This window comes from Nothobranchius furzeri, chromosome 11 (genome assembly GCF_043380555.1).
Source record: "Nothobranchius furzeri strain GRZ-AD chromosome 11, NfurGRZ-RIMD1, whole genome shotgun sequence".
NCBI lineage: Eukaryota > Metazoa > Chordata > Actinopteri > Cyprinodontiformes > Nothobranchiidae > Nothobranchius > Nothobranchius furzeri.
In genome coordinates, this window is record NC_091751.1 from 35,254,002 (window position 1) to 35,280,565 (window position 26,564).

General features: G+C 43.7%; 3 protein-coding genes across 8 annotated transcripts; all 3 read right to left on the minus strand.

The window, feature by feature from the left end:
- Positions 1-16: 16 nt before the first annotated feature.
- saga (S-antigen; retina and pineal gland (arrestin) a) lies at positions 17-17,022 on the minus strand. Of its 5 annotated transcripts, XM_015956496.3 has the most exons (16): positions 16,019-17,017; positions 13,616-13,688; positions 13,291-13,351; positions 13,121-13,165; positions 11,564-11,763; positions 11,417-11,476; positions 9,338-9,405; positions 9,133-9,268; positions 8,856-8,940; positions 8,692-8,764; positions 2,485-2,622; positions 2,332-2,409; positions 1,552-1,566; positions 828-880; positions 724-733; positions 17-322 (listed from the first exon to the last, which is right to left on the minus strand). In XM_015956496.3, exons 2-16 carry the CDS (start codon positions 13,661-13,663, stop codon positions 193-195), a joined length of 1,200 nt encoding a protein of 399 aa, XP_015811982.3. In that variant the 5' UTR covers positions 13,664-13,688; positions 16,019-17,017; the 3' UTR covers positions 17-192. The 5 variants fall into 5 exon arrangements, with proteins under 5 accessions (XP_015811982.3, XP_054603139.2, XP_015811983.3 ...); XM_054747164.2 differs by having other exon boundaries at positions 11,417-11,763; positions 16,019-17,022; XM_015956497.3 differs by lacking the exon at positions 724-733 and having other exon boundaries at positions 16,019-17,015.
- LOC107383704 (zinc-binding protein A33) lies at positions 2,829-8,685 on the minus strand. The gene has a single exon (XM_015956481.3). It carries the CDS (start codon positions 5,719-5,721, stop codon positions 4,354-4,356), a length of 1,368 nt encoding a protein of 455 aa, XP_015811967.3. The 5' UTR covers positions 5,722-8,685; the 3' UTR covers positions 2,829-4,353.
- Positions 17,023-17,769: 747 nt separating the features above from the next.
- On the minus strand, positions 17,770-21,745 carry cldn15la (claudin 15-like a). Of its 2 annotated transcripts, none has more exons than XM_054747270.2 (5): positions 21,113-21,745; positions 19,148-19,312; positions 18,608-18,689; positions 18,290-18,403; positions 17,770-18,117 (listed from the first exon to the last, which is right to left on the minus strand). In XM_054747270.2, the coding sequence occupies exons 1-5, from the start codon at positions 21,327-21,329 to the stop codon at positions 18,045-18,047; spliced, it is 651 nt and encodes a 216-aa protein (XP_054603245.1). In that variant the 5' UTR covers positions 21,330-21,745; the 3' UTR covers positions 17,770-18,044. The 2 variants fall into 2 exon arrangements, with proteins under 2 accessions (XP_054603245.1, XP_054603246.1); XM_054747271.2 differs by having other exon boundaries at positions 17,770-18,114; positions 21,113-21,521.
- Positions 21,746-26,564: the final 4,819 nt, after the last annotated feature.

The following is a 26,564-nucleotide window of genomic DNA, read 5'->3' on the forward strand; positions in this document are numbered from 1 at the left end:
TAAATGTTTCTACGTGTTTGTTTCAACCGCCACTAAAACAGAAACACGGTTATCATGTATAAAATGAACACGAGACCACCGGTGCTGCCTAACGGGCTCCAGGTTACAGCTGGAGCTGAAGACTAAAACACAAACATTCATCTGTAATAACTTAGTGGTCAAGCAGGTCTAGGGGTCTGAAATAGCTCTGATCTACTTCTCTTTGGGCGCCATGTCATCCCCCCCTGACACGTTTCCTTCCTCCTCATCATCATCACCTCCGATCATTCCCTTCAAGTAGGAGCGCTTAAACTCCTGGAACACCAACTCCTCCTCCAGCTCCCTGGAAACAGAGTCCACATCAGATCTAGAGTTTTCCTGATTGGTCCCAACACAGTTAGGATCTGATTTAAAGTGTTTCGGTCACATGACCTGGAAGTCACAGAAGGAAAATTCAAAACAAGTCTCGTTTCAACAGAGAATCAGAACAGTGAACAAAGTCGATTTAAATACTGACTAGAAAGTCTGGAGAGGTGCTGATCCAGAACCAGAACAGCTTCAGAAGGTTACAGCAAACATTTGTTTCATAATGGAAAGTGAATTTATGAGACAACGCAAGTCTTTGTTTCATTTATTGTAATAAATGAAAAATAAATCTGTTTCGTTTTAAGATTCAATCCCCTGTTTATATAAACCACAGTTTTAGGAACTAGGATTAAGATCAGAGATTGTGATCGTATTTACCCGTCCTTCACTGTCGGCAGCAGAGACAGGAACATAAAGATTAATAAATCAAGCATTTTTGTGTTTGGAAACATGAAATTATAAAGTTGTAATAAAGGCTTTACCTGTATCAGGTTTGGGATGCATCAGTCTGAAGGGAACCTCCAGGCCGACCTCGCTGCAACATAAAGTCTTAGTGTTAGACTGTTAGTCGGCTGGCGGACACGCCAGTCGGCTGGCGGAGACACCAGTCGGTTGGTGGAGACGCCAGTCGGCTGGCGGAGACGCCAATTGGTTGGCGGAGACGCCAGTCGGCTGACGGAGACACCAGTCGGTTGGTGGAGACGCCAGTCGGTTGGCGGAGATGCCAATTGGTTGGCGGAGACGCCAGTCGGCTGACGGAGACGCCAGTCGGTTGGTGTCTCCGCCAGTCGGCTGGTGGACACGCCAGTCGGTTGGCGGAGACACCAGTCGGCTGGCGGAGACACAGATGTTTAGAGCTTAGTTTAGAGTTAGGGTCTGTCTGGTAAGTGGTAGAAACAATAATTGTTCTAAAATTAAACATAAAAAAAATCAAAAAATGACCAAAACTAAAAACTTCCCCAGAAATAATTTACTTCATATAACAATAAAAACAACGAGTCAGCATCAATGATACAGACCCTCTACTCAGCATTAAGAATAGGTCTGGGGAAATAAAGTAAAATAATTAAAATAAAATAAAGGTTAATTGTTACCTTTTGTTCACTAAATAAATGATCAAATATTCCATTTATTATGAGACATAAATAAAAACGTTTTTACTGCTCTGAAAACTTTAAAGTGAATAAACGAGGAGGAGGAACTCACCTCGATCCCATCATCCTGTGAGCAGATCAGGGCCAAAGCAGAGTTTAGATTCTCAGAGGGAACAAACGAATAAAGTATTGAAGTCAGAATCTAAACCTGTAACAAAATGAGAGGATTTAGGACCAAAATGGTGTTAGAGGAAGCAGCTGGGAGTGGTTTCAGCACCAGTCCGAGGCGTCGCGCCCTGCTGACCTTCATAAGTACCCGGTTACAACATCCACAACTCCAGCTCTACTCTGTTTAAGGCCCTTTAGAGTTTTCATGTGAAAAATCTGTTTCTGCTGCATCAGCTCGCCCTCGTCTCCCTACAGCCATACGCCATTTTTATTAATGTTGTTATTCAGGGTGAAAAGCTGAGTTTAACGCCTGACTTTTACATTTTCATTTCTAAAACCAGGAACTCTGCCTTGGCATTAAAATTATTTTAATACATTTTAAAGAATGAATTGTTCGGAAAAACATTGTAAATGTTGATGAAGTCGGACTAATCCCAAGTCAGCAGTTATCGTAGGAAGACGTCTTAAATCACAAAAGAATTCAAACCCATTTCCTCATCTGGACTTAAAATAGTTAGTGACCTTTGACCCTGACTAGATGGAAAAGTAGGTTGATGGCTTTAGCTGTGTGTTAACACACGCCTGTATGCTCCAGACCAGACAGGCCTCCAACCTGCAGGTCCTACTTAGCGATAGAAAAGTTGTTATTGTGAAAAACAGATGAAGCTAAAATGGTCAACATGTGGTTTAGAGCCCCGACATGCAGCTGAAACCTCAGACTGACCCTCCGATGACGAGCTTCACCATGACTTTGTATGAAACCATGATTCCCAGAACCTCCTTCAGGACTCCTTCCTTAACTCTGAAAGAAAAAACACAAACATGTAGGAGATTTTTCAGGTTTCTGCTTCCTGCTGAGGAGGAACGTTCTGCTCACATGCTCGATGACGCCAGGTTGGTGTCTTCATGCTTCAGTTTGCCGTCCAGAGCGATGCCTCTCCTCTCACGGTTGTTGGCCAGCAGTGGCAGCAGCTTGTAGACCTTCTGCAGCGTTGCTCCGGCTGACACCGAATCCCTGATGAAACAATTACAGGAGGAATAAAACACACAGAGGATGATGCACCTGGAAGCTTTAAAGACCTTTTTTAGTTTCTACACTAGAATTTCTCTTAGACCAAAAAGGTTTAAAGCTTTATTTTGTGTAGCTGCTTCCAGCTAAGATGCATCATTAAGGTGTTTAACAAAAACAATAAAAAGACTCAAATGTTTAAAAACAGGATATATTATATAGAAATATTTTTATTTCCCAAATTTAAACATCTACAATCCCCAAAGTGCGTTTCTCACAGATACATCAGGCAAAGTAACACTTCTCTTCTTTAAATCAACCGTCTACTTAAAGCCTGAAATTATTAAAACATTAAAAGTGTTTTTACACGTTTTATTAACAGAAAATAAACAAAATAAGGTCAGAAAACAACTAAAAACATGACGCAGTTCTGATTTCGGCCACAAGGTGACAGCCTTTACAGTTGATCGGTGAGTCACAGATCTGATGAAACCGGAAACATCAAAACCCTTCGCGGTCAGAATTGAGTGAAAGCAGGTTAAAAAATGGTGGAAACAAACTATAATACTAATACTTAATCTGTGAGTTATTCTATTAACCCACAGATTAGATAATCCAATAAAACAACCAGACAGTTTCTGCTTTTAGAAATTAAAACATCGTTTAACAGATTTTTATATGTCTAAACTATTCTGACTCACTTTCATTGTTTACATGATAATTACCTGAAAGCTAACCAGGAACCAACATGTCTAAAGCCGGGTGTACACTGTGCGACTTTTTAACTTTTTTGAGCCGATTTTCCACTCGTGCGAGAATCCACAAGATCGGGGCGAGTTTTGCGCTGAGTGTCGTGTAGTGTACAGGGGGTTACGAGAGGCGATTAACACCCCGTGACCAGCTACCGATCAGCTGTTGTGAGCTCGCACGGACTTCTGCCGTGTTTAATAGTTTGCTCATCCCTCGTGAGGGTATTGCACTGTTGAAGTGGCGCTGCGACCCAAAAAGTATCAGAACCGCTCACGGCGCATGCGCAATCCTGCATCAGCGCCGCTCGCCCGCTATTTCCCTAATAACACACGCTGTTCGCTTTTGTTTCTACAAGTTTTTTTTTTTTACTCACAAAGATTGTCAAGAAAGCGTGTTTGTCGTGTTCATGTCAAATTAAACTGATCACTAAATACAAATTTACTTTCTTTATTTCGTTTTCCTCATCCAACCCCCATTAATCCCTGTGTGTCCTCCTGCAGCACTCCCGAAGGACAACAGGCAAAACAAGACAAAAAAGTCTGACGTGTTGTGTAAAACTGCTATTTTTAGCATATTTTTAGGGCCGACGTGTTACTACCAGACGTACAGTGTGAGCACATGACTCGTGAGATCTGCTCTGCGAGGAAGTCGTACAGTTTGAGCTGAAGCTGAGTGCTACGAGTGAAAAAATCGCACAGTGTCCGCCCAGCTTAAGCTGTTTAATGACCCCCCCCCCCACTCCTGCTGCTCCTCCTCCTCCTCTATCTTCTCCCCTCAGCATTAACATTTCTTTAACTCTTATACCATCAGTAGAAATCATCAGCTTCTAGAACCTTTGATAGTTCTGCTCCCCCACCCTTGGACAGCTTAGAGCAGAACATTAAAACCACACCAAACGCCCCAGGCCTCTGATGAGAAGAAACCTGGACGTGTGGAGGACCAGAAGCCTCTTGGGGACAGCTGCGTCCTGGTGAGGACGCCTCAGCGTCACCCGAGCATGCACACACTGATGTTAACGGGTAAAATCCTCAGAGGGCGCTCCTCTCCAGCCCAGATGTACGGGAAGACTCTCCCCGTGAAGCTGTGGATGAAGGTGTAGATGGGCTCGCTGGTGTCGGCATTAAAGAATGACAGCTTCTTCTTGTTCAGGTCCAGGTTCACCGTGATCCTCTGGAGGGTCTTCACCGGCAGAAGAGCGCTGGTTCGGGGCGGGGACATGGCTTTGTGTTTCCCGTCACACAGCTGGATTCTCCACAGTCCTGGCCACAAGTCCCCTTTCCTCTGAACGGACTCCTGGAGGACCCCCAGCTCCCAGCGGGTGTGGTTGCCCACCTCCACGTCCCAGTAGTGGTTCCCCGAGCAGAAGCCCTCTGATCCCAGCACGGAGCAGAAACCGTTGATTCTCTCTGGGTTCTCAGGGAGCTGCCGTCTCCTCCCACATCTCACAGAGGTCAGATCATCAGACAGGACCAGTTCTGGGTTGGCCGTGTTCGGGTCCAGGATCACAGGCGAGAAGGAGACCACGTCCTTCATCTTGTTCCAGATGTTGAAGCTAAGGTTTCCCAGATGTTTAGCCTGAGAAATCAGGGTTCCTGACAGCAGCTGTGGGTCATCCAGCTGGGGACACTGCTGAACCCTGTCCATCGGGGACAGCAGGACCGAAACATCTGAAGCTTTCAGCTTCTTCTCTGTGTCTTTGATTCTATCCAGAAGAGCCACCATCTCTCTCTTCAAGAGATCAATCTTCTCCCTCATCATCTGGCTCTTCTGCTCCTTCTCCTTCATCACAGCAACCATCCTGATCTTCTCCTCCTCCTCCAGAAACCGGTGGAGCTTCTGGAACTGCTCCTTGATCTGAACCTGCGTCTGCTGGGCCTGGACCTTTATATATTCAGCTGTCTGGAAGAACTTAACCTTAACTTGATCAAAAACCTTCATCCTCTCCTGCAGAACCTTCAGACGCTCCTGGAGCTCTTCCTTCTGTTGATGCACTGCTTCATCCAGGGGTTTGAATTTGTGGTTGAGATGTTTGTCTGAGTCCCTGCAGACGACGCATGCCAGCTCCCAGTGGTTCACACAGAAGAGCTTCAGCGTCTCCCCGTGCAGCTTGCAGATGTTGGCCTGGTCTCCTGGTTTTAGGAACGTCTCACACAGGTTCCCCAGGGCCAGGTTGCGGAGAACATCCTTCTCTTCACACGTGTTCTTACAGATGGGACACTGCTGGATCCTTTTCTCCACCCACCAGCTCCTCAGGCAGGCTTTACAGAAGCTGTGGCTGCATGGGAGAATGACGGGATCTTTGAAGACCTCGAGGCAGATGGGACAGTGGAGGTCCTCCTGAGACCTGTAAGCCATTCAGTCTGAAAGAAGATGAAAAATCACAGCAGAAACGGGAACTCTGGGGAAAAATGGTGGAAAGGCTCAAAGCTGCAGATGTCTTTGTTCGTCTGGAGGTGCTGCATCACTGACGGGAACCGAGGAGGAAACTTGAAGCTGGTTTAGTCTCAGCAGGGCGGAGATCCGTCTGCTTAGCAGGTCCAGCTTCATTCCTGACTGGTAATATGACCTTTGTCCTGGTTCTGTAAAGATTACGCTGATGAAACCGGGTCTTTGGAGCCGATCAGACTCGATTTGACTCGTTTAGAAGAACTCCGATAATCTGAACATCTGTGGGAGGAAATGTTTCAGAGACACTTTGGTGTGTTAACAAATGATCCATGTGAGAAAACTAAAAATCTTCCTGCAGCAGGAATGTTGTTCATCCACACGCCAACATACCGAGTCACAGAATCATCGAGTCATCCTGGCACTGTTCCAACAGAATCCTTTTACTGCTCTGGTGACGCTTGGGTGTAAAATACAAATTTACTTATTCTTCAGAAGGATTCTGTTTTGTTGTTTTGTTTCTAAAAATAACTTCACAGGAAGTTCAGTTTCAAAATAAAACTCCTTCCTGTCAGAGGAAGTAGACTAAAACACACCTGTAATCATCTGTTAGACTGGTTTGTTTGAATAAAACCAGTAACTCGCTGGGCAGAAACAGCTTCGCTGGTCCTAAAAGTGTCAGTTTAGTCTCCGTTTGTCTCCATCTCCTCCCAAAGGTGTCTCTGACTCATGGAAGCTAAAACGACGAGCTGTACATGCTCAACAGAACTCAGTTTTTGTTTTAAAACATCTGAGAACAAACGGAGAAAACCAGCTATGTAATGAGATTAAAATCTGAGTTTATTCAAGCCCATCAGGAGACGTTTAGCCACCAGGCAGAGACCTTTACCTGCTGCTGGTGGACAACGTCAGACGCTTTACGTCCCCAAACATCTCACGCTGTACCAACTCTGCTTTGTTTATGGTTTTCTGTTTCAGACAGATTAGATGTTTTCATCATCTGGGATCCAGCATCTGAGCTTCGAGTCTGATCTCAGATCAGGATTCACCAGCCCTCCTTGGAAACTGCAGGTTTGTCCCTGGGACTGAAGGAGTTCTGGGTTTCTGACCGGCTTTGATTACTGAAATGGTCCAGAAGATCAAGCAGCAGGAAGCTGTTTCCATGCCAGAACATTTGAATTTGTTTCTGTTGGTTCAGGATAAGAAGTCCTCCTGCTGCAGGGGGCCACAACTGTCCTCCTGCTGCAGGGGGCCACAACTGTCCTCCTGCTGCAGGGGGCCACAACTGTCCTCCTGTTGCAGGGGGCCACAACTGTCCTCCTGCTGCTGGGACACACACGCTCTAGAAGCAAGAAGGAACAACAGGATATGAGCAGGAACACTGAGGTCCTACTCCGACTCAGCAGCCATGTGATGCTGAAAACCAGGAAATGTCTGATTCCTGGAGTTTTACTTCCTGTAGAGTCGGAGCGATGGCAGAGACTCAAGCAGGAGCCGAGGCTTGCTGAAGCTTCAGGGAAAGTTTTATTCAACATCAACCTTTGTCTGCATTTCCTTCTGAAACCTAAAACCCGTTTCGTTCTGCATCTCAGGTGAGCCGGACCCTTTTCTGAAGATCCTATCAGTAGAGAAGCTTCAGCGGTACTGGGCCCGGGTTCGGTGACTCCACGGCTTTTCTTCAGCTCTTACATAATAAACGTTGTTCCAGATTTGGGCGAGCGGCATTTGGGTCAAAGGTGTCGAGTTTAATCCAACAGAAGTTTTTGGGTTTGATGTCAGAACCGTTGGGACTCATGGAGTCCTGGTCCAGCCCGGTTCAGGAAGCTGCTACATGGAGCGACAGTGAGACAGGAGTTAAGTGCTTGCCCCATAATCAGAAGGTTGCAGGTTCAAGCCCCGCTCAGTCTGTTGCAGAGGTGTCCTTGGGCAAGACACTTAACCCACCTTGCCTGCAGCCTCGTCTCTGTCAGTGCGTCCAAGGGCAGCTGTGGCTACAGTGTAGCTCATCACCACCAGGGTGTGGATGGATGAATGACTAATTGTGTTGTAAAGTGCCTTGGGGGGTTCCAGGACTCTAGAAGGTACTACATCAAATGTGGGCCATTTACCATTGTAATCCAAAGGGTTAGAATAAAGGAGCTTTGTTAATTCTGACCCTCCCATATTCCAGTCAGAAATGATAACGCTCCTCGGATGAGAACCAAAATATCTTCGGGAAACCAAAGAAGTCCAGCTGCCTGCATGTGAGCCTCATTAAGTATTTTCATTAGTCAAACAGTTTGGAAAATCTTTATAATTTTCTTCTGTTTCACCACAGATTCTGGGTCACAAACACTGTCAGAGTTAAAACATCCTCCACCTAACAGGTCAGGAATCCTCCAATCACCCTAGCTCATCACCACCTGGGTGTGAATGACTGATTGTGTTGTAAAGCGCCTTGGGGGGTTCCAGGACTCTAGAAGGTGCTACATCAAATACGGGCCATTTACACCACAGCATCCCATCGGGTTCTGGTTTTAAGCGAGTGGACCACACCTGCTGCTGGTTGGATCGAGGTTCTGGTTCGCGACCCAAACTACAGACAGATGGACCTGGTGGACCTGAGTCTAGTTGAGTCAGAACCAGCCCAAACCATCAGCAGTTGGTGCTGCAGTGCATTGTGGGTAATCATCGGTCCAAACGGAACACTCAAACATTTATTTTTATCTTTTTCTTTTTCCCCAAAACTTTTTTCTAGTTTTAATTTTACAGAAGAAAAAGTTTAGGTCATAAATGTGAAGAAAAAAAATCTGTTAGGAAACAACAAGTCTGAGAAGAAAACTAAACATTTATAACTGTTCCTAGTCTCTGTCTAATTCTGATCCTTAATCCCAAACATGTCGTTGAGCGTGGCAGAGTCGTAATAAACAGAAATACTGAGTCTGTGTTGCTGCTCGTTACCCAGAATCCTCGATGTCCACACATTTGGAGTAGTTGTCATTGGAATACAGAACCACGTTGGCCACCTGGTCAACTGAAACCAGAAAACCCATTTTAATCCAGGTAATTTACTCCAGGTTTTAGACCCGTCCTCTAAAAGGGACGGTCCCAAGCAGACGGGTTACCTGAGAGGACCACGTTCCTTATGGTTTTGTTGGAGTTGTTTGTTATGTTGACGAGAACTTTGATTGTCTCACCGTGGTAATAGAGCTACACAAAAACACAAACAGGAGCAAAAAGTTGTTCAACTTTATCAATAGTTATAAAATCTTCAGTAACAAGATGATCAAACAGATTTACAGGAAGGGAAACTAATTCTAAATCCTTCCAGTTTTGTTTAAATCCTGCAGCCTAAAATAAATAAATCTGATTAGAACAGCTGATTAATCTGAAACGTCGGACCTCTTTGTCCAGCGATGCCTTGATGTGTAGCGGTTTGTCCGACATGACAAAGTCCTTGGTGATTTCAACGGAAGGTGGCGTTCCCTGAGTCTCCGGAGCGTACTGGACCTTCCTGATCATCAGCCTCACCGTGCTCCTGGTGGACATACAGAGACGTTGAGGACAAACAGCTGACGTCTCACTCAACAGGACAGGTGAGACTCACCTTTTATGGACTTTTGCATCTTGACTCTCAGCGCTAAATGCTTTGATTTCAAACTCCACGGCACATTGCTGCAGAAGAAGATGATGTGTCACAGTAACATCAGATGGAACATCCGTCTGTCCATTCATCCATCCATCCATCCACCCACCCCTCACCCATCCATCCATCCATCCATCCACCCACCCCTCACCCATCCATCCATCCATCCATCCATCCACCCACCCACCCCTCACCATCCATCCATCCATCCATCCATCCATCCACCCACCCACCCCTCACCATCCATCCATCCATCCATCCATCCATCCATCCACAGTTCTAATGAGAATTGAAAAGAGAGATCATATCTCTCCTGTCTTAGCTCCCCTACATTGGCTGCCTGTTAAATTCAGAATATATTTTAAGATCCTCCTTCTCACATGTAAAGCTCTTAATAATCAAGCTCCATCATACATCAGTGATCTGATTGTTCCATACATTCCTAACCGAGCACTTCGCTCTCAGACTGCAGGTTTACTGGTGGTTCCCAGAATATCTAAAATTAGGATGGGAGGCAGATCTTTTAGTTATCAGGCTCCTCTCCTGTGGAACCAGTTCCCAGCTTAAGACTGTGAGGCAGAAACCTTATCTACTTTTAAGACTAGGCTTAAAACATTTTTTATTTGATAGGGCCTATGGTTCAAATCTGATGTTAGCCTAGATCTGGACAAGTGGGGGAGTACAGGGAGGTGGAGTGTACAGTCGGTAAAGACGGCTCTCCCTTGGCCTGCCTCCAACATGCCTACATCTAAAAGGCTAGGTTATCCAGAGTTATCTCTGTAGTTATGCTGCTATAGGCTTAGACTGCAAGGATATACTGACCACTTTCCACACTCAACTACTTTCTTCTACAATCTGCTCTTTAACTGTATTATTTCCTGCTATTTCAGTATCAAGTGTTTTTCTCCCCAGAAGAAGCTACAATGATGTTCTGCTGAGCTGTGGTAGCCTCATGGAGGGGGCCATCGGCTAGCACACTGCTGCTAACCACTTAAACATTCTCTCTCTCCTGATGATAACATTTTACTTTCTTTGACATTGAATGTGCTAATACTAGTTTATCTGTTTAATTATAAATTCACTAGGAAAAAATCAATAAAGTTTATCTCTCACCAAATAGAACATTTACAATATTTACTAAGAAATCACAATGTAACCATAGAAACAGTATTTGGTATATGTGCGTGTGTGTGTGTGTGCATGCGTGCGTGCATGTGTGTGTGTGTGTGTGTGTGTGTGTGTGTGTACTGTGTGAAGTGCCTTGAGATGACTCTTGAGTTTATAAATAAACTGAACTGAATTGAATCCACCCATCCACCCCCACAGAAACTTCAGCAGAGATTCTCAGACCTCCATCCCTCCTCCAGCTCATCCACATGTTCTACTAGGTGTTCCCAGACCTTCTATCAGATTTAATCTTTCCCGGGAGTTCTGAATCTTCCCTGAGACTTCCTTCTGTTGGGACATATCTGAAACTCTTCAGCTGGCTCTTGTCTATGAGGAGGAGATGCTCTCGAGTTCCTTATCTTCTCCCCAAGGGTCGGACCGTTCTCCAGGAGCTACAGTCATGTAAACTGAGCGTTCTACCTAAATAGTGCCAGCTACACAGCTTTTATCAAACAGCTCATGGTCTCTATTTTAGTTCTGATATCATTGTAGTCCTCATAGGCATGAATGAATAATTGTTGCTCCGTCTGGAAGAAGAACAAAGTTCTGTCCTTTCCTTCCATTCTCATTTACCTAGCATCAATTAACAGGGGCTGCCTATGGATGCGCGTGAGCAGTGATTGCCAATAGGGGATTGAATTCACCTGAGGATCATTCGTGGAACCGGTGAAACAGGGAGGGAAGGGGAGCGCTTTGTCAAGCAAGGATTTATTAGGAGATCCTTGATGTTCTAAACTCACTTTTTTGGAATACCCCCAGGTCTGGAGAGACACTCGGGAGAAGCTTGTTGTTTTAAAAAGTCCAAACAAAAGCTCCTAACTGGTCAGGTTTGGCTTAAGGCACCAGAATCCACCTCTGGAGTTCAGATCTTACCTTCCCAACATCTTGGGGTGCTGGTTGAAGTGCCACTGAGCAAGGCAGGTTGTCGGGAAACTGGGAAAAAGCATTCCATGTAAGTGTATTGTTCTGAGCTCTGATTAAGATATCAAAAAGTTTTCTGGTAAGCTGTTCTCGACTCACCTCAAAGAAGAATGGGTAGGCGTTGATCCCGAGCTTCTGCAGAAGTTTGACCTGAACTTTGGTGTGGGCGCCCTTCTCACGGTCCTGCAGGGGTGGATACACCTGGCGGGTGGACAGGTACAGTTCTCTGCGGAAGGCAATCCCGAGCACGTCCATGTCATCTCTGCCGTAGCGGAAGGTGCAGGACAGCGTGACGAACACTAGAGGGCGGAGCAGACACATACTCCAGGTCCGTATCAGGTATGATGAAGGACGCACCAGGAAGTGTACCCAGCTTCCCATCGTTGCATTGGGCATCACTTGGGCTTGACTAGAGTTTTGAGGATGTTTGAGAAGCTTTGAGACAAATTCCCTCTTGGATCAATCATGGAATCTGGAACTACCTGTCCGACACTTATCCTGATCCAGGTCTCAGGGGCAGCGGCCCAAGCAGGATTCCCACCTATCTCCCAGCTTTGTCTGGCTAGTCTGGTGGGATCTTACAGCATTCCCAGAGCAGCCTAGAGGAACAGTCCCTCCAGCGTGTCCTGGTTCAGCCCCAGGGCTCTCTTCCCAGAGGGATGAAACATCTACCCTCAGGAAGCACCCTGACCACCTCAGCTGTCTCATCTCGATGAGGAGGAGCAGCAGCTCCACTCCTGAATGTCCGAACTCCTCATCTTAACTCTGAGTCTGAGCCTGGAGGCGTAACTCCTTCTGGCTGCTGGTATCCATGATCTCATTCCTCAGTGTTGGTGTCATTTCATTTCATTTATTGATTTATATAGTGCCTTCCACCAGTCAAGGAAGCCCAAAACATTGAACATGATAAAATACAAACAATAAAATAATAAAGTCAACATGATAAAAACATGCCAAATATAAAATTATCATAAATAAATTCAGTTAAGAGAAATGACAGCAGTTAAAAGTCTAAACAGACAGTAAAACATCCTCCTAGGGTGACGTCAGACATCTGTAATGCTGCATCAGTTCGGTTCTCAAAGACCCCGAGGATGTTCCCTCTAAGCTCACACCACGACATTAGCTCTTTGACCTCTGCACAACAAAAAGGTCATCAGCAGCAGAGCGGCAATGTTGAGGGGACATGTTTCTCCAAAAGGGATGAAAGGTAAGGGGAGCTGTCCCTGCCAGAGACTGATATGTGAGCACTTTAACTTCAAGGCGGTGCCTAACTGGAAGCCACCGCAGGGTGTGCAGTACTGGTGAGATACTCCCCCCATCTTTTAACTCCCGTGATGAATTTTGCATTCTGGACCATCTGGAGCCTTGAGAGTGTAGATGCGGCTAGACCGACATGACGGGAGTTACAGTGGTAACAGAACAAATTATGATGTCACCATTTCTAAATTCTTATTAGAGCATGGGCTTGATCCTGGACAAGCGCCAAAGCTGAAATAATTCAGGCCGCACCGCCGAGTTCATCTGTGTATTGAGCATCAGTGCTGAGTTCAGTTTCACACCAAGCAAAAGTGTTGGGGTAGAATAACGTCAACCGGATCAGAAGTCACATAAACTCAATTAAAACATTGTTGAAAAGTGTGTTCGAGCACCAACCTTTCCTTCCTGCCAGAGCCTCTGGGTCGACAAGGATGACGCCATCTAGTGGTGGAGAAAGATACAAACAGCTGATCGCTGACCAGACGGATCAAATCCAATCCAGGTGATACAATTCCTGTAACTCCTCCAACGGTTTAACTGGATGTAAAAGTGTTTCAGAGTCTCACCTACAGGATCAACGGCGTCAACACGGTCCACAAAGTCTCGTTTTCCCATGAACACTCCGACCTGAAGCAAACGAATCACAATCATTCCTTCAGTTCTTACCAGCAAAAGCTGCAGAGGGCAGAAGGAAGTGAACCAGCAACCACTAACAGATTAACGAGATAATTCATCTGACAATGATCTGATTCTCTTCTGCAGATTGACGTTACTGTTGAGTTAAGTTCATGCTCGGCTCTCTGTAGCAGGAACAACTTCAGAGAAATAATTTGATTTGTTGCATCATAAACTAATGATGAAATAGTTCCGTCGCCTGATTCACTCACTCACCGACTTGTCTTTGCAGGTCTTCTTGAAAATGACATTTTTTGGACTCATGCTGGAGATGAAAAGGGGGTGGAGCCTGAAGAGACAAAATAAACATGCGTCAAAACAAAACTTTACCCGACAGGTGGTTTATTCTGTAGATTCATGTCTTGTTTCACTTCAGAATCCATCTTTTAGTTTCATTAGTTTGATATTTTTCTGTGAAATCAAACTAAAAACCAATGTTAGATTTTTAGTAGATTTCTGTTTTTAGTCATTTTTCAAATCATTTGACCGAGTTTTTCTTTTATCTGTGAACAGAAAGCAAGATTTTCCCAAAACCAGGCTTTCTTGTGAGATTCCCGGTGTAACTGCCCCTCCCAGTCACCATGGTAACACATGTTAAAGACAATCCCCCATAAATCTGCAGAATATATGAAGCCAAAAAGGAAGTGGCAAAAATCCACACATTTACTTGAGTTTATTGCATCCTATAGATGAAATATTTAAATAATGAACTAATCAAAGAGGTTCTAGTTGATTTAATTCAATTAAACGAAGAATTTAAATTGGAATTTAATCTGCTGAGCTCATTAATCCCGTTAAAACTCTCTGGAGTGTTTCAGCTCTTCAATAAACAACACAAACCTTTTTGTCACATAGAAAATATTTTTTATGAAAACAAAACCTGCTGAGAAAAGAGCGTCGTCTTCTCGCTGTAATGTTTAACCTGGATTTCATTTAAAAGCTTGAAATGTTTATCATAATTTAAGATTAAATTCAAACTAGAGGAGGCGGGGGTGGTTGTACCACTTTGTGTTTGAGCAACTGTAACTCAGTGGTTCTTTGTGGTGGAAAGTTCAGGTTTTAACAGGTGGAACCCATATTTGTCTGCTACAGATTACATGCATTCAGACTTCCATCACAGATTATTAAACTGCTGTTAAATACAAAGAGGTCGGTTGTTACAACTCACCCCAGTACCGGGGTGAGTTGTAACCGATGTAACGGTTAAATGTTTATGCTTAAAAAGATCCACAGTGAGTCATTAGCTTCATGAGCCCAATATGTACAATGCTAACACCTAACCCACTCTTCCCTTGGCCGTGAGTTATCAAAGAGCTCCAAACATACAATGCAGACATTTTCTGAGTCTGCATCTTTTGTGTCATCAGGCTTTCGCATTCTCCTGTGGGGACACTGCTGACTGTTGTATGCATCCACTGCCTAGGCATGATGTAAAACTGAGACCAGTGAGGTAGTGGAAGGTAGCAACACCTTTTCAGACCTGTTAAAACCGAACCCCATGCTGAGTTGCCATTAAAAAGCTAATCATTTTTAGCAATTAGCTTCAAAGCTTGCACTTATGATAGATACCAAATCAAAGGAGAGAAACTACTGCTTGAGCTGTCCAACAATTGTATCTATAACACAATGGACACTATGCAAAAAATATCTTTCATTCATTTCATTTCATTTATTTATAAAGCCCTTCTGCGACCAATGCAGACACCCAAGGTGTTGAACACAACACAATAAAACATAAAACCATCAGAATAAAACACAACAATCGTAAAACCAGCATAAAATCAATTAAAAGAGGAGAGTAAAAGCAAAAAATAAAATCCAGAAAAAGATTAAGAGGCCGCGGCATCGAAACCGGGTAAAATTTGCTAATCCTGAAAAGCCTTGACAACAAAATGGGTCTTAAGGCAAGTCTTAAAAACCCCCAATGAGGGTGACTGACGCACCACCAAAGGCAAATGGTTCCAAAGTGCAGGTGCCAACACAGAGAACGCACGGTCCCCCCGTGACCTTTACTTAGTGCGTGGAACGATCAACAGCTCCCTGCCGGCTGAGCGAAGGGCCCGCGAGGGGGCATGTCTATGCAAAAGGTTGCCAAGATATGCTGGAGCAGTTCCGTGTAAGGCCTTGTATGCCAGTACCAAGATCTTGAATTTTGTCCTGTATTGCACAGGCAGCCAATGAAGGGATGCCAACACAGGGGTGACATGCTCCCTGCGCCTAGTGCCTGTCACGAACCTAGCGGCTGAGATGAAAATTTTTACTTTCTTACCTGAAAATTGGTTTTATTTTTCCGAAACTGCCTGTTTTCTACTCAGAGACATGTGGCTTTGCCAGTGTGGCCAATGAGCAAGTGGGCATCAACTGTTGATGACATCAGCGTAGCTCGCTCCTGACTGGGTAAACGGAGATTGTTGCAACCATCCTCGGTCTCCCTAAATAATATTTACTCAAACATCCTGGCAGGAAGACACTTAGCTAGTTTGAAAAGTGGACGGTCAGCAAACTAAAGCTCAGAAATTCCACCTCTGACCTCTGAGGTGGAATTGTTTCTGGATTTTAAAAATCCCCGTCTGGTTCTGGTTGGACCTGGAGCGGTGCTGTGGCGTTGATCTTACTCACCTGCTGCTGAAGTGATGAATGAGACGTGGAAACTGTCATCTCTCCAGGAGGATCTATAAGTAACCACCTGCTGCTCGTCACGGCTCCGTCAGCCAATCAGGTCTGACCTTTGCCCTCTTTCCTCCTCCATCCTCAGAGACTTCCTGTGAGTGAGCCACCTGAGAGGATTGAAGCCGGTTCCACCTCTGTCAGCACATCGGGTTCAGGATTAAATGCGGATGTTAGCGAGAAGGTTAAGCTTCATCCTCAGAGACATTCAGATTTCTGTCAGAAACGAGAAGATCGGCAACAGAAACCAGGAGAGCAGAGAGAAAACAGCAGCTGGTTTCAGGTCATAAACATCCCCAACGTAACCTGACGAGTCGGAAGAAAATCAGAGAGAAACTCCTGAGAACAAACGATCAGAACAACATTCTTCTGATTCAGACTAAAATAAAACAAGATCCTGCATTAGAGAAAACCCCTGAAACCCTAAAAACCAGGAGGGTTCAGGTTTAATCTGCAACACGTGAAACTAAACTGAGATTAAAGGTTCTAGAGCAGCTTTTATAGAGAATTTAGATGAAAAACCTGTTGAGTTCAATAAAAACCTCAGTTTGTATTTTAACTAGTAAATGAATAAAACCAAAGGAGGGTTTAACCACTACCCACAATGCATTGCTGCAATATTCACTTTACTCCTCGTGGTGTAAATAAAGCAGCGTGTTAATCTGACAAAACAGCAAAAGAGGATTATTTTACCTCGATTAATTATTTATTATGTCTAATAGATCAAATCAGATTCATTTTATTATTCATTCAAAATGTTTTCTTCTCTGATTTTAAGCATCAGCTGATTATTTTATTCGTCTGAACCCAGAAATATGGTTTAAACCTACAAAACCTATTTACGTATTTCTCTGTGGTTGTTTTCACCCCTCTGGTGTGGGCGGAGCCTAACAGAGTTTAATCCACCGTCCTGCCCGTCAGCAGGTCGAGACCCAGGTGGATTACTGCCTGCAGCGCATTAATCATCAATATCACACACACACACACACACACACACACACACACACACACACACACACACACACACACACACACACACACACACACACACACACACACACACACACACATGTTTTATGTTTAAAGCATCAGAAAAAAAAACAATAAAAAGGTATTTTTTTTATCTGTCCATTCCTCTACCTGTCTGGAGTCGTGGAGACCGCAGCCGGAGTGCAGAGGCCCAGACTTCCTTCTCTGTGGTTCAGATTTAGATTTTGTCTCTGAGACTTTCACAGAAAATAACTTTCTAGATCTAGGGGAGGGTTGTGGACCAGCAGCAGGCCTGGCCCACCCACTCAGAGACACTAAATGGTTTTATTTTTATTTGCATGCAGGATTCTTAAAGAATGAGGTCCAAGCTGAGTGTTCAAATGGAGGCCCAGGGGCCGTTTGGGGCCCTCAGAGTGAATTTGTGAGAACCCCTCCAGCATTTCTATCATGATAAATTTCTCCTCAGCTTATTGACAATGTAGTGCTGCTTATGTTATTTCTGATCCTTACTAACGTGCATAATTAGGGCTTTGTTCATGCAGTTAATGGAATAAATATCCCCATAAAATAATTTTTGGATTTTTAAAATAAAAGAAGTCACATTTTTGTTACTGGCAAGGACTTTTAACTTTTCACTTGACAAGTTTGAGCCTTATTTAGAAAAGTTTGGATGCTCCTGGGCCAGTGATGTTTCTAAGAAGGAAACAAAGCTCTTATTTTGTAAAACAAACTTTATTCAGATAAAATAAACAGTTTAACAATCAATGAAAATTGACCATTTATTTTTCATTTGATGTCATCAATAAAAATGTCTGAAAACAATAAGAAAAAAATGCTAAAGTGTGTGTGTGTGTGTATGTGTGTGTGTGTGTGTGTGTGTGTGTGTGTGTGTGTGTGTGTGTGTGTGTGTGTGTGTGTGTGTGTGTGTGTGTGTGTGTGTGTGTGTGTGTGTGTGTGTGTGTGTGTGTGTGTGTGTGTGTGTGTGTGTTTAGACGTAAGCTCTGGCTGTATCTGGGTCAGACTTGGCCGTAGCAGTGTAGACCTTCTGAGGAGGGTAGCTGCTGTAAAACAGAGAAGAATTAAGTTTATTTTAATTTGAACCCAAATAAGTAAAATAAAATAAAACAATTACATAAGTAAAAGTAAATAGTTTCTGTTGGAAATGTAGTTTCTAAATTAAAACCAGATCAGGTTCATTCAGGAGTTTCTTCCTGTCAGGTGTGTTTTATTTACCTTTTCTTGACAGCAGGTGACGTTCTCTTGCAGGCGAGGCAGAGGAGAGCTCCGCCCAGGATGAAGAGGGATCCTCCAGCCCAGCCCACGTAGAGACCAGCACCCAGCTCGAACCTGCAGAGCCAGAACACACCGTTAACCTGTGTGTGTGTGTGTGTGTGTGTGTGTGTGTGTGTGTGTGTGTGTGTGTCTGTGTGTGTGTGTGTGTGCGTGCGTGCGTGCGTGCGTGCGTGCGTGCGTGCGTGCGTGTGTGTGTGTGTGTGTGTGTGTGTGTGTGTGTGTGTGTGTGTGTGTGCGTGTGTGTGTGTGTGAACTCACTTCACTCCTCCAAAGAACGGGTTGTGGAAGTCCTGGACCACCTGGTAGCCGTACCAGGAACAGGCTATGATGCAGCACAGACCTGAAAATGAAACAAATCTTTTGAAACCCAATTTTTTTAGCAGATTTATAAAATGAAGTTTCAAACTTTAAAGAATTTAGTTCAGAATATCTGGATGTGATTTATGTCAGAAACGTGATGAAGAGGAAACGTTTGAAAGGGATTAAAACAGTTTTCTGCTTTTACCTGAGAAAGTATGATATCTTCTAATCAGAGTGCAGATGAACCTCTACACCTTTAAATTAATCTAAAAATAAAGAATTAAACTGCTGAGATCATTTTTACAACCATCCTGCTGATATAGTTCTAAAGATTTAATAAATGTGTTATAAACCCTCAGGAAAATGTGTTCATTTGTACATAAATATAAAAAGAAAAGGTTTATTTTAGATTTAGATAAAAGATGTAGCAGTCCAGCCCCTAAAACCCTACAGTACATAAACACACACACACACAACTCTGGTCTGGGGTCAGCATACCGCCAAGAAGGCTGAGGACTCCTCCGGCCACGGCCATCTTGGCCTTGGATTGCTCCGAGGCCGATCCGATTTTAATGCACTTGAGTCCGAGGAGAGAAACGATCATGCAGCCGAGTCCAAGCAGCAGAGAGATGATCATTAGAGCCCGACAGGCCTGGATGTGTGCTGCAGGAGGAGACAGCAGGAGCTCAGACACCCCAACAAACATAGGATATGCACGGAGCAGCTGTGGTTTTATAAACATCTGTTAACAACAGCTGAGATCCCGATCCAGTTTAATATCTAAAGGGTCTCGTGTTTTTACTTTTATCATAAATACAGCTTCAATTATATTAATGATATAATTTGAACATGTAAATCCACTCAACTTGATGGGTGTTTGTGAAGAAAACAGTAAACTATAAACATTTAGGTCCAATTTTAAATGATGCAGAAAAAGAAAAATACAATAAGAGATCAAACAATCAGAGAAAGAACTTCTAGTTTCACCTCCTTATTGATAATTCTACACAAATCTGTTTTTGAACTGCTGGTTTAAAGAACAAGTCACCACCAAATCAACTTCTCTTTGCTGATAATCTTCATAAATGAGTGTCTAATCGTGCTGCAGACACTTGTAGTCAATAGTTTTGCAATTTAGTGCATTTTAGTTCAATTTTTAATTTTCTGCCTAAAACTGTCAGTGTTGTGCCGTCGTCGGGTAAAAACTGCTCTGCATTTAAATTTAAATCTGCCATTGCTATTGGCTAAGAGGTACCCTAGAATGTTAGCTGGTACCGTATGATGTCACAATGCCGTTGTGAGTCTGTGTGAGTATTAGTTAGCGGCTCCGCCCTCTCGGTCTGCCAGGAAATAGCATTTGTTTTTTCAAACAGGAAGTGGGAGTGGAGTAAGCCTCTGGTAGGGGGTGACTTGCTCTTTTCGAACTTTTAAAAACTGAATGGCACATTTCATTTTCTCTAAATAAAAAATAAAAGCCAGGTCTCTGTGAAAAACACGAAGTTGTGTTTAATGAGCCGGACGCTCTTTACTTAAACCAGATTAAAACATTTAAATATTCAATTAGAAACAAACATTTTCTGAGAAACAATCTTTATTTTTAAACCCAAACTCGACGGTGTTCAGTGGAAAAGAGGAACTGTGGTCGATATCGAAGCTTTTACAGCTGCTCTGGTCGTTTACTGACCCGTCATAAAAACCGCCACCACTCCTTTTTACAACCTTCCTGTAGTTTCAGGACAGACGAAGGAATAAAGTAAAACATCTGGTTGGATTCTAACGAACATGTTTCATAAAATGGTTGATCTCTGGTCAGCCACCCACACACACGCAAGAATCGTGGTTTTTCTAAAGTCATGAGCTTGAATTAAAATCAACTAAAACATTCACACGAGACTGATGCAACTGTTAGCATCTTCACAATAATAAAAGCAGTCAAAACTCATCCATGCACATATTTATATCCGTAAAAACATAAACTACAGAAGATGCTGCGGAGGTTGCTTCTGTTTGGGGTTCGCTCCATTACTAACCCTAACCTCCAGAAGAAGTTCAAAAAGTCACCAGAAGATAATCTGACTTCAACAAAAGCAGAACAAACCAGATAACTTTCATATTTCTGCGATGTAACTACTAAGGGACTTTTGAAAATAATCTGATTTTTTGGCGGGAAACATCTGACGTTAGAATCCGGCAACCTTTGACCTGTGAAGTCAGACGTCAGGCTGCTGATTGATCTCTCTAATAATTTTCTGATAAGCTTTCCCCATTTATTGATTAAGTAAGTATTTCTGATTAACATTTTTTCATTTGTTAAATAAAAGCAGAAACTAAAGCCATTTCTTTGGCTGAATGGTGACGTGATGTTCCTCACAGATGCCTGGCTTCAAAACAACTTTCAGAAAGAGAGGGTGGGACTGACCTGAATGTGTGTTTAAACATGGATGGGACCAAACCGGGTCTTACCTGGGAGGGCGAGCAGCGACTCGAAGTCCCGACACTCGGCAATGCCTGCGCTGTTCTCCGCACACGCATGCCACAAGTTCTCAAACTGCCTCTGGGAGATGATGACACTGCCTGACACCGTGGAGATTTTCCAGTAGTCGTTACCGAGCGCCGATCCGGTCACCAGCCAGCCGATGATGCACATGAGGAACCCGGTTGCCTCCACAGCTGTCGACATGATCGCTAAGTCCAGGAAAAATCACCAAAATACAAAATCCACAAGACCCAAAAAAGCCGTCAGAGAAGGTCTCAATGTGTCTGAGGATGTATAGTCCAAGTCCTGGGTGGGTCAGCTGGAGGGTCTGGTCTCTCTCCTTCAGTAACACGGAGCTAATCTGAGGTCTGAGGCTGCAGCCGGTGGACTTTACACCCTACAAGTGCCATAAACCTCAGGGCCACTCCTCGAAGTTCCCCTTTATCTCCTAAACCAGGATCAGGATGATGTGATGATGATGATGAAGAGCCTGGAGACACGCCTCTGATATGATTCACAGCCTGTGTGGTGGCAGGAGGTCATACACACCTGCTTCATCAACAGATCCAGGTTCAAGTGAATCATCAGGGGTTTCAGCAGAACGTTAGCAGGTCACAGCAGTCCCATCCATGTTCCTAACATGGGTAAAAACTACCAAACAGAACCAGATCTTTGGTATCCCTTCAGATCAGGGTTTACCAGAACCAGACCTGTGTCTTCAGGTCCACTCAGGCATCATCTGGTTCTGTCTGACCAGAGCTGGACCAGAACTTTATTTATGTAGGACACCTTTCCCATTTCTGCAGGTCTCTGTTCTGATCTCCTTGATGCTAAACTTAGCTGGAATTCTGATCTGTGACCCCTTCCAACTAGAAACCAGTTGTTTTGTTTTTAATTCTGACTGAGTGAATCAAACGTTCTGCCAACAAGAAAATGCTGGAATTGTAATTCAGAAAATTATTCTCTGGAACGGCAATTAATAAATGTTTTTTTTTTGGTGATTTATCCTTTTGTTCATCGGTTTGGTCTGATGAGGCTGTTTAAAGAGCTTTATGAATAAAGTTGGATTCAGACTGACTGAGCTTCAGTTTCCTGTCAGGGACGGAAAGTTTTAGTCATTTATTTTGTTTATTTCTGACACGTGATGCTCAAACATTTTAAACATCCCAAGTGTGTTTATAATGGAAAGGTCATTGCGGTAGGGGGTGGTAGACCCCACCACCAGGGTGCAGTGGCGCCCCCAAGGAGTGGCCTGGGGTGTCCAGGACCACCCCGAGAAAACTGCTGGTCACACCAGAGAGGACCAATGTTTTTTAGTGAATCATATTATTGTTCACACAAACTATAAATTCATATTATTTAATCTGACATAAATGTTAAACTCGGCGATGGAAAGGCAACCTGTCCACGGTGTGCCCCGCCTGTTTTCCCGAAGACTGCTGACCCCTGCGACCCTGTGGGGATAAGCGGGTATGGATGGATGGATTTAAAACCCAATAAAAATACAATTGAAGAGTAAATAATCAGACTAAATTTCTGCTCACCATCTTCAAAACTAAAGTTTAAATCTCTTTGTTTTTCTGGATGTTTGTGAAAACAGCAAAAGGTGAAATAAAGTGTTCTAAAATGCTACAATTTATTTTAAAATGACATTCCAAATAACTGTTTGAAATGTGTTTTTCAGAAAATTTTTGTTCTTCAAATTTGAGGTAAGGATGTTGAATGCATGTTTTTATTTTTATAAAAATTATAAAGGAGCATGCGACGTATTCCACCGGCTAAACTCTCACAGAGCCACGAGGACAACATCTATCTGGCCACCCCTATGAAAACTATCTGGGAGCTCCACTGCCAGGGTGTCTCTGTCCACCCTCTCAGGGACAAAACCTGCAACCAGTGAGCTGCTGGACTTAACCAGTCTGTGATGTCAGAGGGCTGCTCCACCTCAGAGTGTGTATAAAAACACAAATAAGTATAAATACACAAATAATAACCTACATGATACTAAACACCCCAAAGCACACACACACACACACACATTCCAGATGTTTGTGGTTTAGGTCAGCTGAGGTTCTGGAGCTCTAAATCCTGACCTCTGACGTGAACCAGGTGAGGCCTGCAGGACTTCAGATGCTGATCCAGTTTTCTATAGAACTGGGAGGCTGTGCTGCTTTTAGACTTTTTGGTTTTGACTCAACTCCTCCTTTGATCAGCTGCTTGAAGACTCACTGGATCAAGTCCAAATGGAAACCTCGTCGTTCCTCCTGACGACGAGTCACGGCTTAAATAACAAAAGAAAAATCAGCTCCTCGGTCTGCTGAAACAGGAAGTTGTCCTTCTCTGGCTGTACACCATCATTTATCTGATGATTAAACAGCAGAAGTTTGTTTTGGGTTTTCAGTGAAACTCAGCTTGTGTTTTATGGGTTTATGGTCGGTGACGGTTAATGTTTGATCAGAGTCCAAAGTCTGGTCAGAGGCTTGTTTCTCTCTCAGCTGAAATCCTCAAACCTCAACTGATGTTAAAAGGTTCATTTTATTTGAGCTCTGAGCCGGACTTTGATGCAAGATCAGTCTTTTGGTGTCAGTTCTGGTCCGACAGATCACATCTCTAGATGCTTGTTAAGATAAGATTTTTATTGTTATTAAATCGTAGATTATCATTAATAACTGATCCCATAACGATACCAGCTGAACATCACAGGTTTGGTGACAGAAATAATTTTATGCTTGGATCAGTTTTCCACCCTGATCCAGTCAGACGTCATCAGAGCTGAGAAACCAGCGCCGCCTGCAGCACCACACCTGGACACCTGCTGCTTTGGCTCTGGTTTGCATTTGTACCTAATTGGGCTGTGATTAACGAGGATGAGGTTGAAAACAACCTGAAGAATTCAAGAGCTGAAGTAATTACAGATTCAGATTCTCAGAATTCTAAAGAAAGAAGCTGAGAAGCTGCGAGAGACGAAGAAAAGACGAGTTCAGTTGTCGAGGAGGAGTTCTGAGGATCACAACAAACGTAGAATCAGACTTTATGCTAAAGTGATGCAGCTGGAACACACACACACACACACACACACACACACACACAGAAACCACCATTCTGACCCCTGAGCGTTTGTCGTTCCATTAAATAAACCATCATTTACCAAAAATCACAAAGACACAACATTTAGATGCAAAAATTTCAGTAAAACTGTCTGAAATCATCCCATTAACTTAACCAACCAGAGAGAAACAACCTGTATGTGACCCAAATGACCTGAGTGATTAAACAGAAAACCACTTTTGAACCAACAACAATGAACATATCAGGTTTTCTCAGCAGAGTTTCAGGAAGACTTTGGGCCACATCAGTGCTCTCCAGCAGCAGAAACCTTCACAATATTATTATAATAAGAGTTTATTTTACCGACTGCCTCTCTGCTGTTTGACGTGATCTTCAGTTTGATTACAAACAATTTAGTGCAGCTGCTGACAACCAGAGCTGTCCCTCACTTCTATAGACTCTATGAAACAAGGATCCTGCATTAAGGTTCCTACTTCACACAAGCTCTGTTTACACTCCTCATGCATGCGTGGAGTTAGCATGCTCTCCTCATGCATGTGTGGAGTTAGCGTGTTCTCCTCATGCATGTGTGGAGTTTGCATGTTCTCCTCATGCATGTGTGGAGTTTGCATGTTCTCCTCAATCATGTGTGGAGTTTGCGTGTTCTCCTCATGCATGTGTGGAGTTTGCATGTTCTCCTCAATCATGTGTGGAGTTTGCGTGTTCTCCTCAATCATGTGTGGAGTTTGCATGTTCTCCTCAATCATGTGTGGAGTTTGCGTGTTCTCCTCATGCATGTGTGGAGTTACCCCAAAATTTCACTATCTCCGCTCCGCCCCCGCTTTCCGATGCCACTCGCTTCCAAACTCAAATTATACTGTACCCGCTCTACAACGGCTCCACTCCGGTGCGGAGACCTGAGGTGCGCAAACAGGCGTGCGTGGATTTTCGAGATCTTGCGATACAGTCCGAGCAATAAAAGCGGAAGTTAGATCCAAACACCCGTTGTGTGGGAGAAGCATCAAAATGAACTGTTTAATCTGCCCATCATTTGTGTTGAGAGATCAGCAGTGTTTGGATCAACAAAGGGTGACTACTTTGATAGTGGAAACTGTATTTATGGCTTATTTCTGTGCATTTAAAGTTCAACCGCCATTGATAGTTGTTAAAAGTTGTTAAACCTGTGCATATGAAACAAAAAAAAAAAACGCTTTTTGTTTATCGATTTATTGTGAAATAACAGTTGTGCTTGCTCCCTTTCTTGTTGGGCGGTTGTGATTTCTGTCCATTGACTGCGGAAGTGCTTCGGTGTCCGGCAAAAATAGAATCGATCCTATTTTTGCCGGATGGCGGAACGGGCCGCAGTAGTGGAACAGCTATGATTGACTACAACGGGACCGTTTTTGCTGCGGAATTCGTGCCGGAGTGGAGCAGAGATAGTGGAATTTTGGGGTTAGCGTGTTCTCCTCATGCATGTGTGGAGTGAGCGTGTTCTCCTCATGCATGTGTGGAATTAGCATTGTCAAGTTTCTCGCTCCATTCAGCTTCTGTCCAAACTTGTGTAACGTGATGAAGGAGCCATTCCTCAAGGTTATTATCCTCTAACCACAGTTCCCTTTGACACAGCGCCAGAGTGCATGAAACAGCCTCAAGGTCATGCATTCGCTTCTAAACTGTTTACTTTCCAGCAATGAAGACAGAAGATGAAGATACTCTTTCCTTTTCTTTTATTAAAAGCCAAAGAACTCTATTTTCAATAAAGCCAATCAAAACAACTGTCAATAATACAATGTGAAATCACAATATTATGATTAATATGTTTTAATAAGTAAATGACTTATTCTAGTCACTGGACACGCTGATACATTAAGGTAAATAATCACATGACACATTGCTGTTGCTGATCCAATCAGAACCTTCAAGTCTGAAGCATGGCAGAGTCTCTGTGATGTTTATTTAATCTGTCAGCTTTGATTCGTCCAGAATCAAAAACATCCAGATTAATAAAACAGTTCCAACACCATCTTAAGTTCAGTATTCAAGATCTCTCAAGATGCTCTGAAGTTCACCGCATGTTAAGTGAAGTATGGACAGGCCATCTATACTTTTCTTTTTAAGATGAGAACTATTCAAGCAGGGAAAATTCCTGTGTTACCAAACAAGCAACGGGCCCTTCAGAATAAAAGCTGAACTCGCTGACCCAGGGAGGGTCCTCTTTTTGACGCTGTGAAACACCTGTCGCTTTTTACCTGGAGACAATCCAAGGACTAGTCTGTCGTGCTGTGACGCTGTACTATTGGCTCCAGTACCGGAAGGAATGTCCGAGGACCTGGGCATTCTGGATCCATCATAGAGGTCTCATTGAGGGTATGTGGATGCGACAGAATGGCA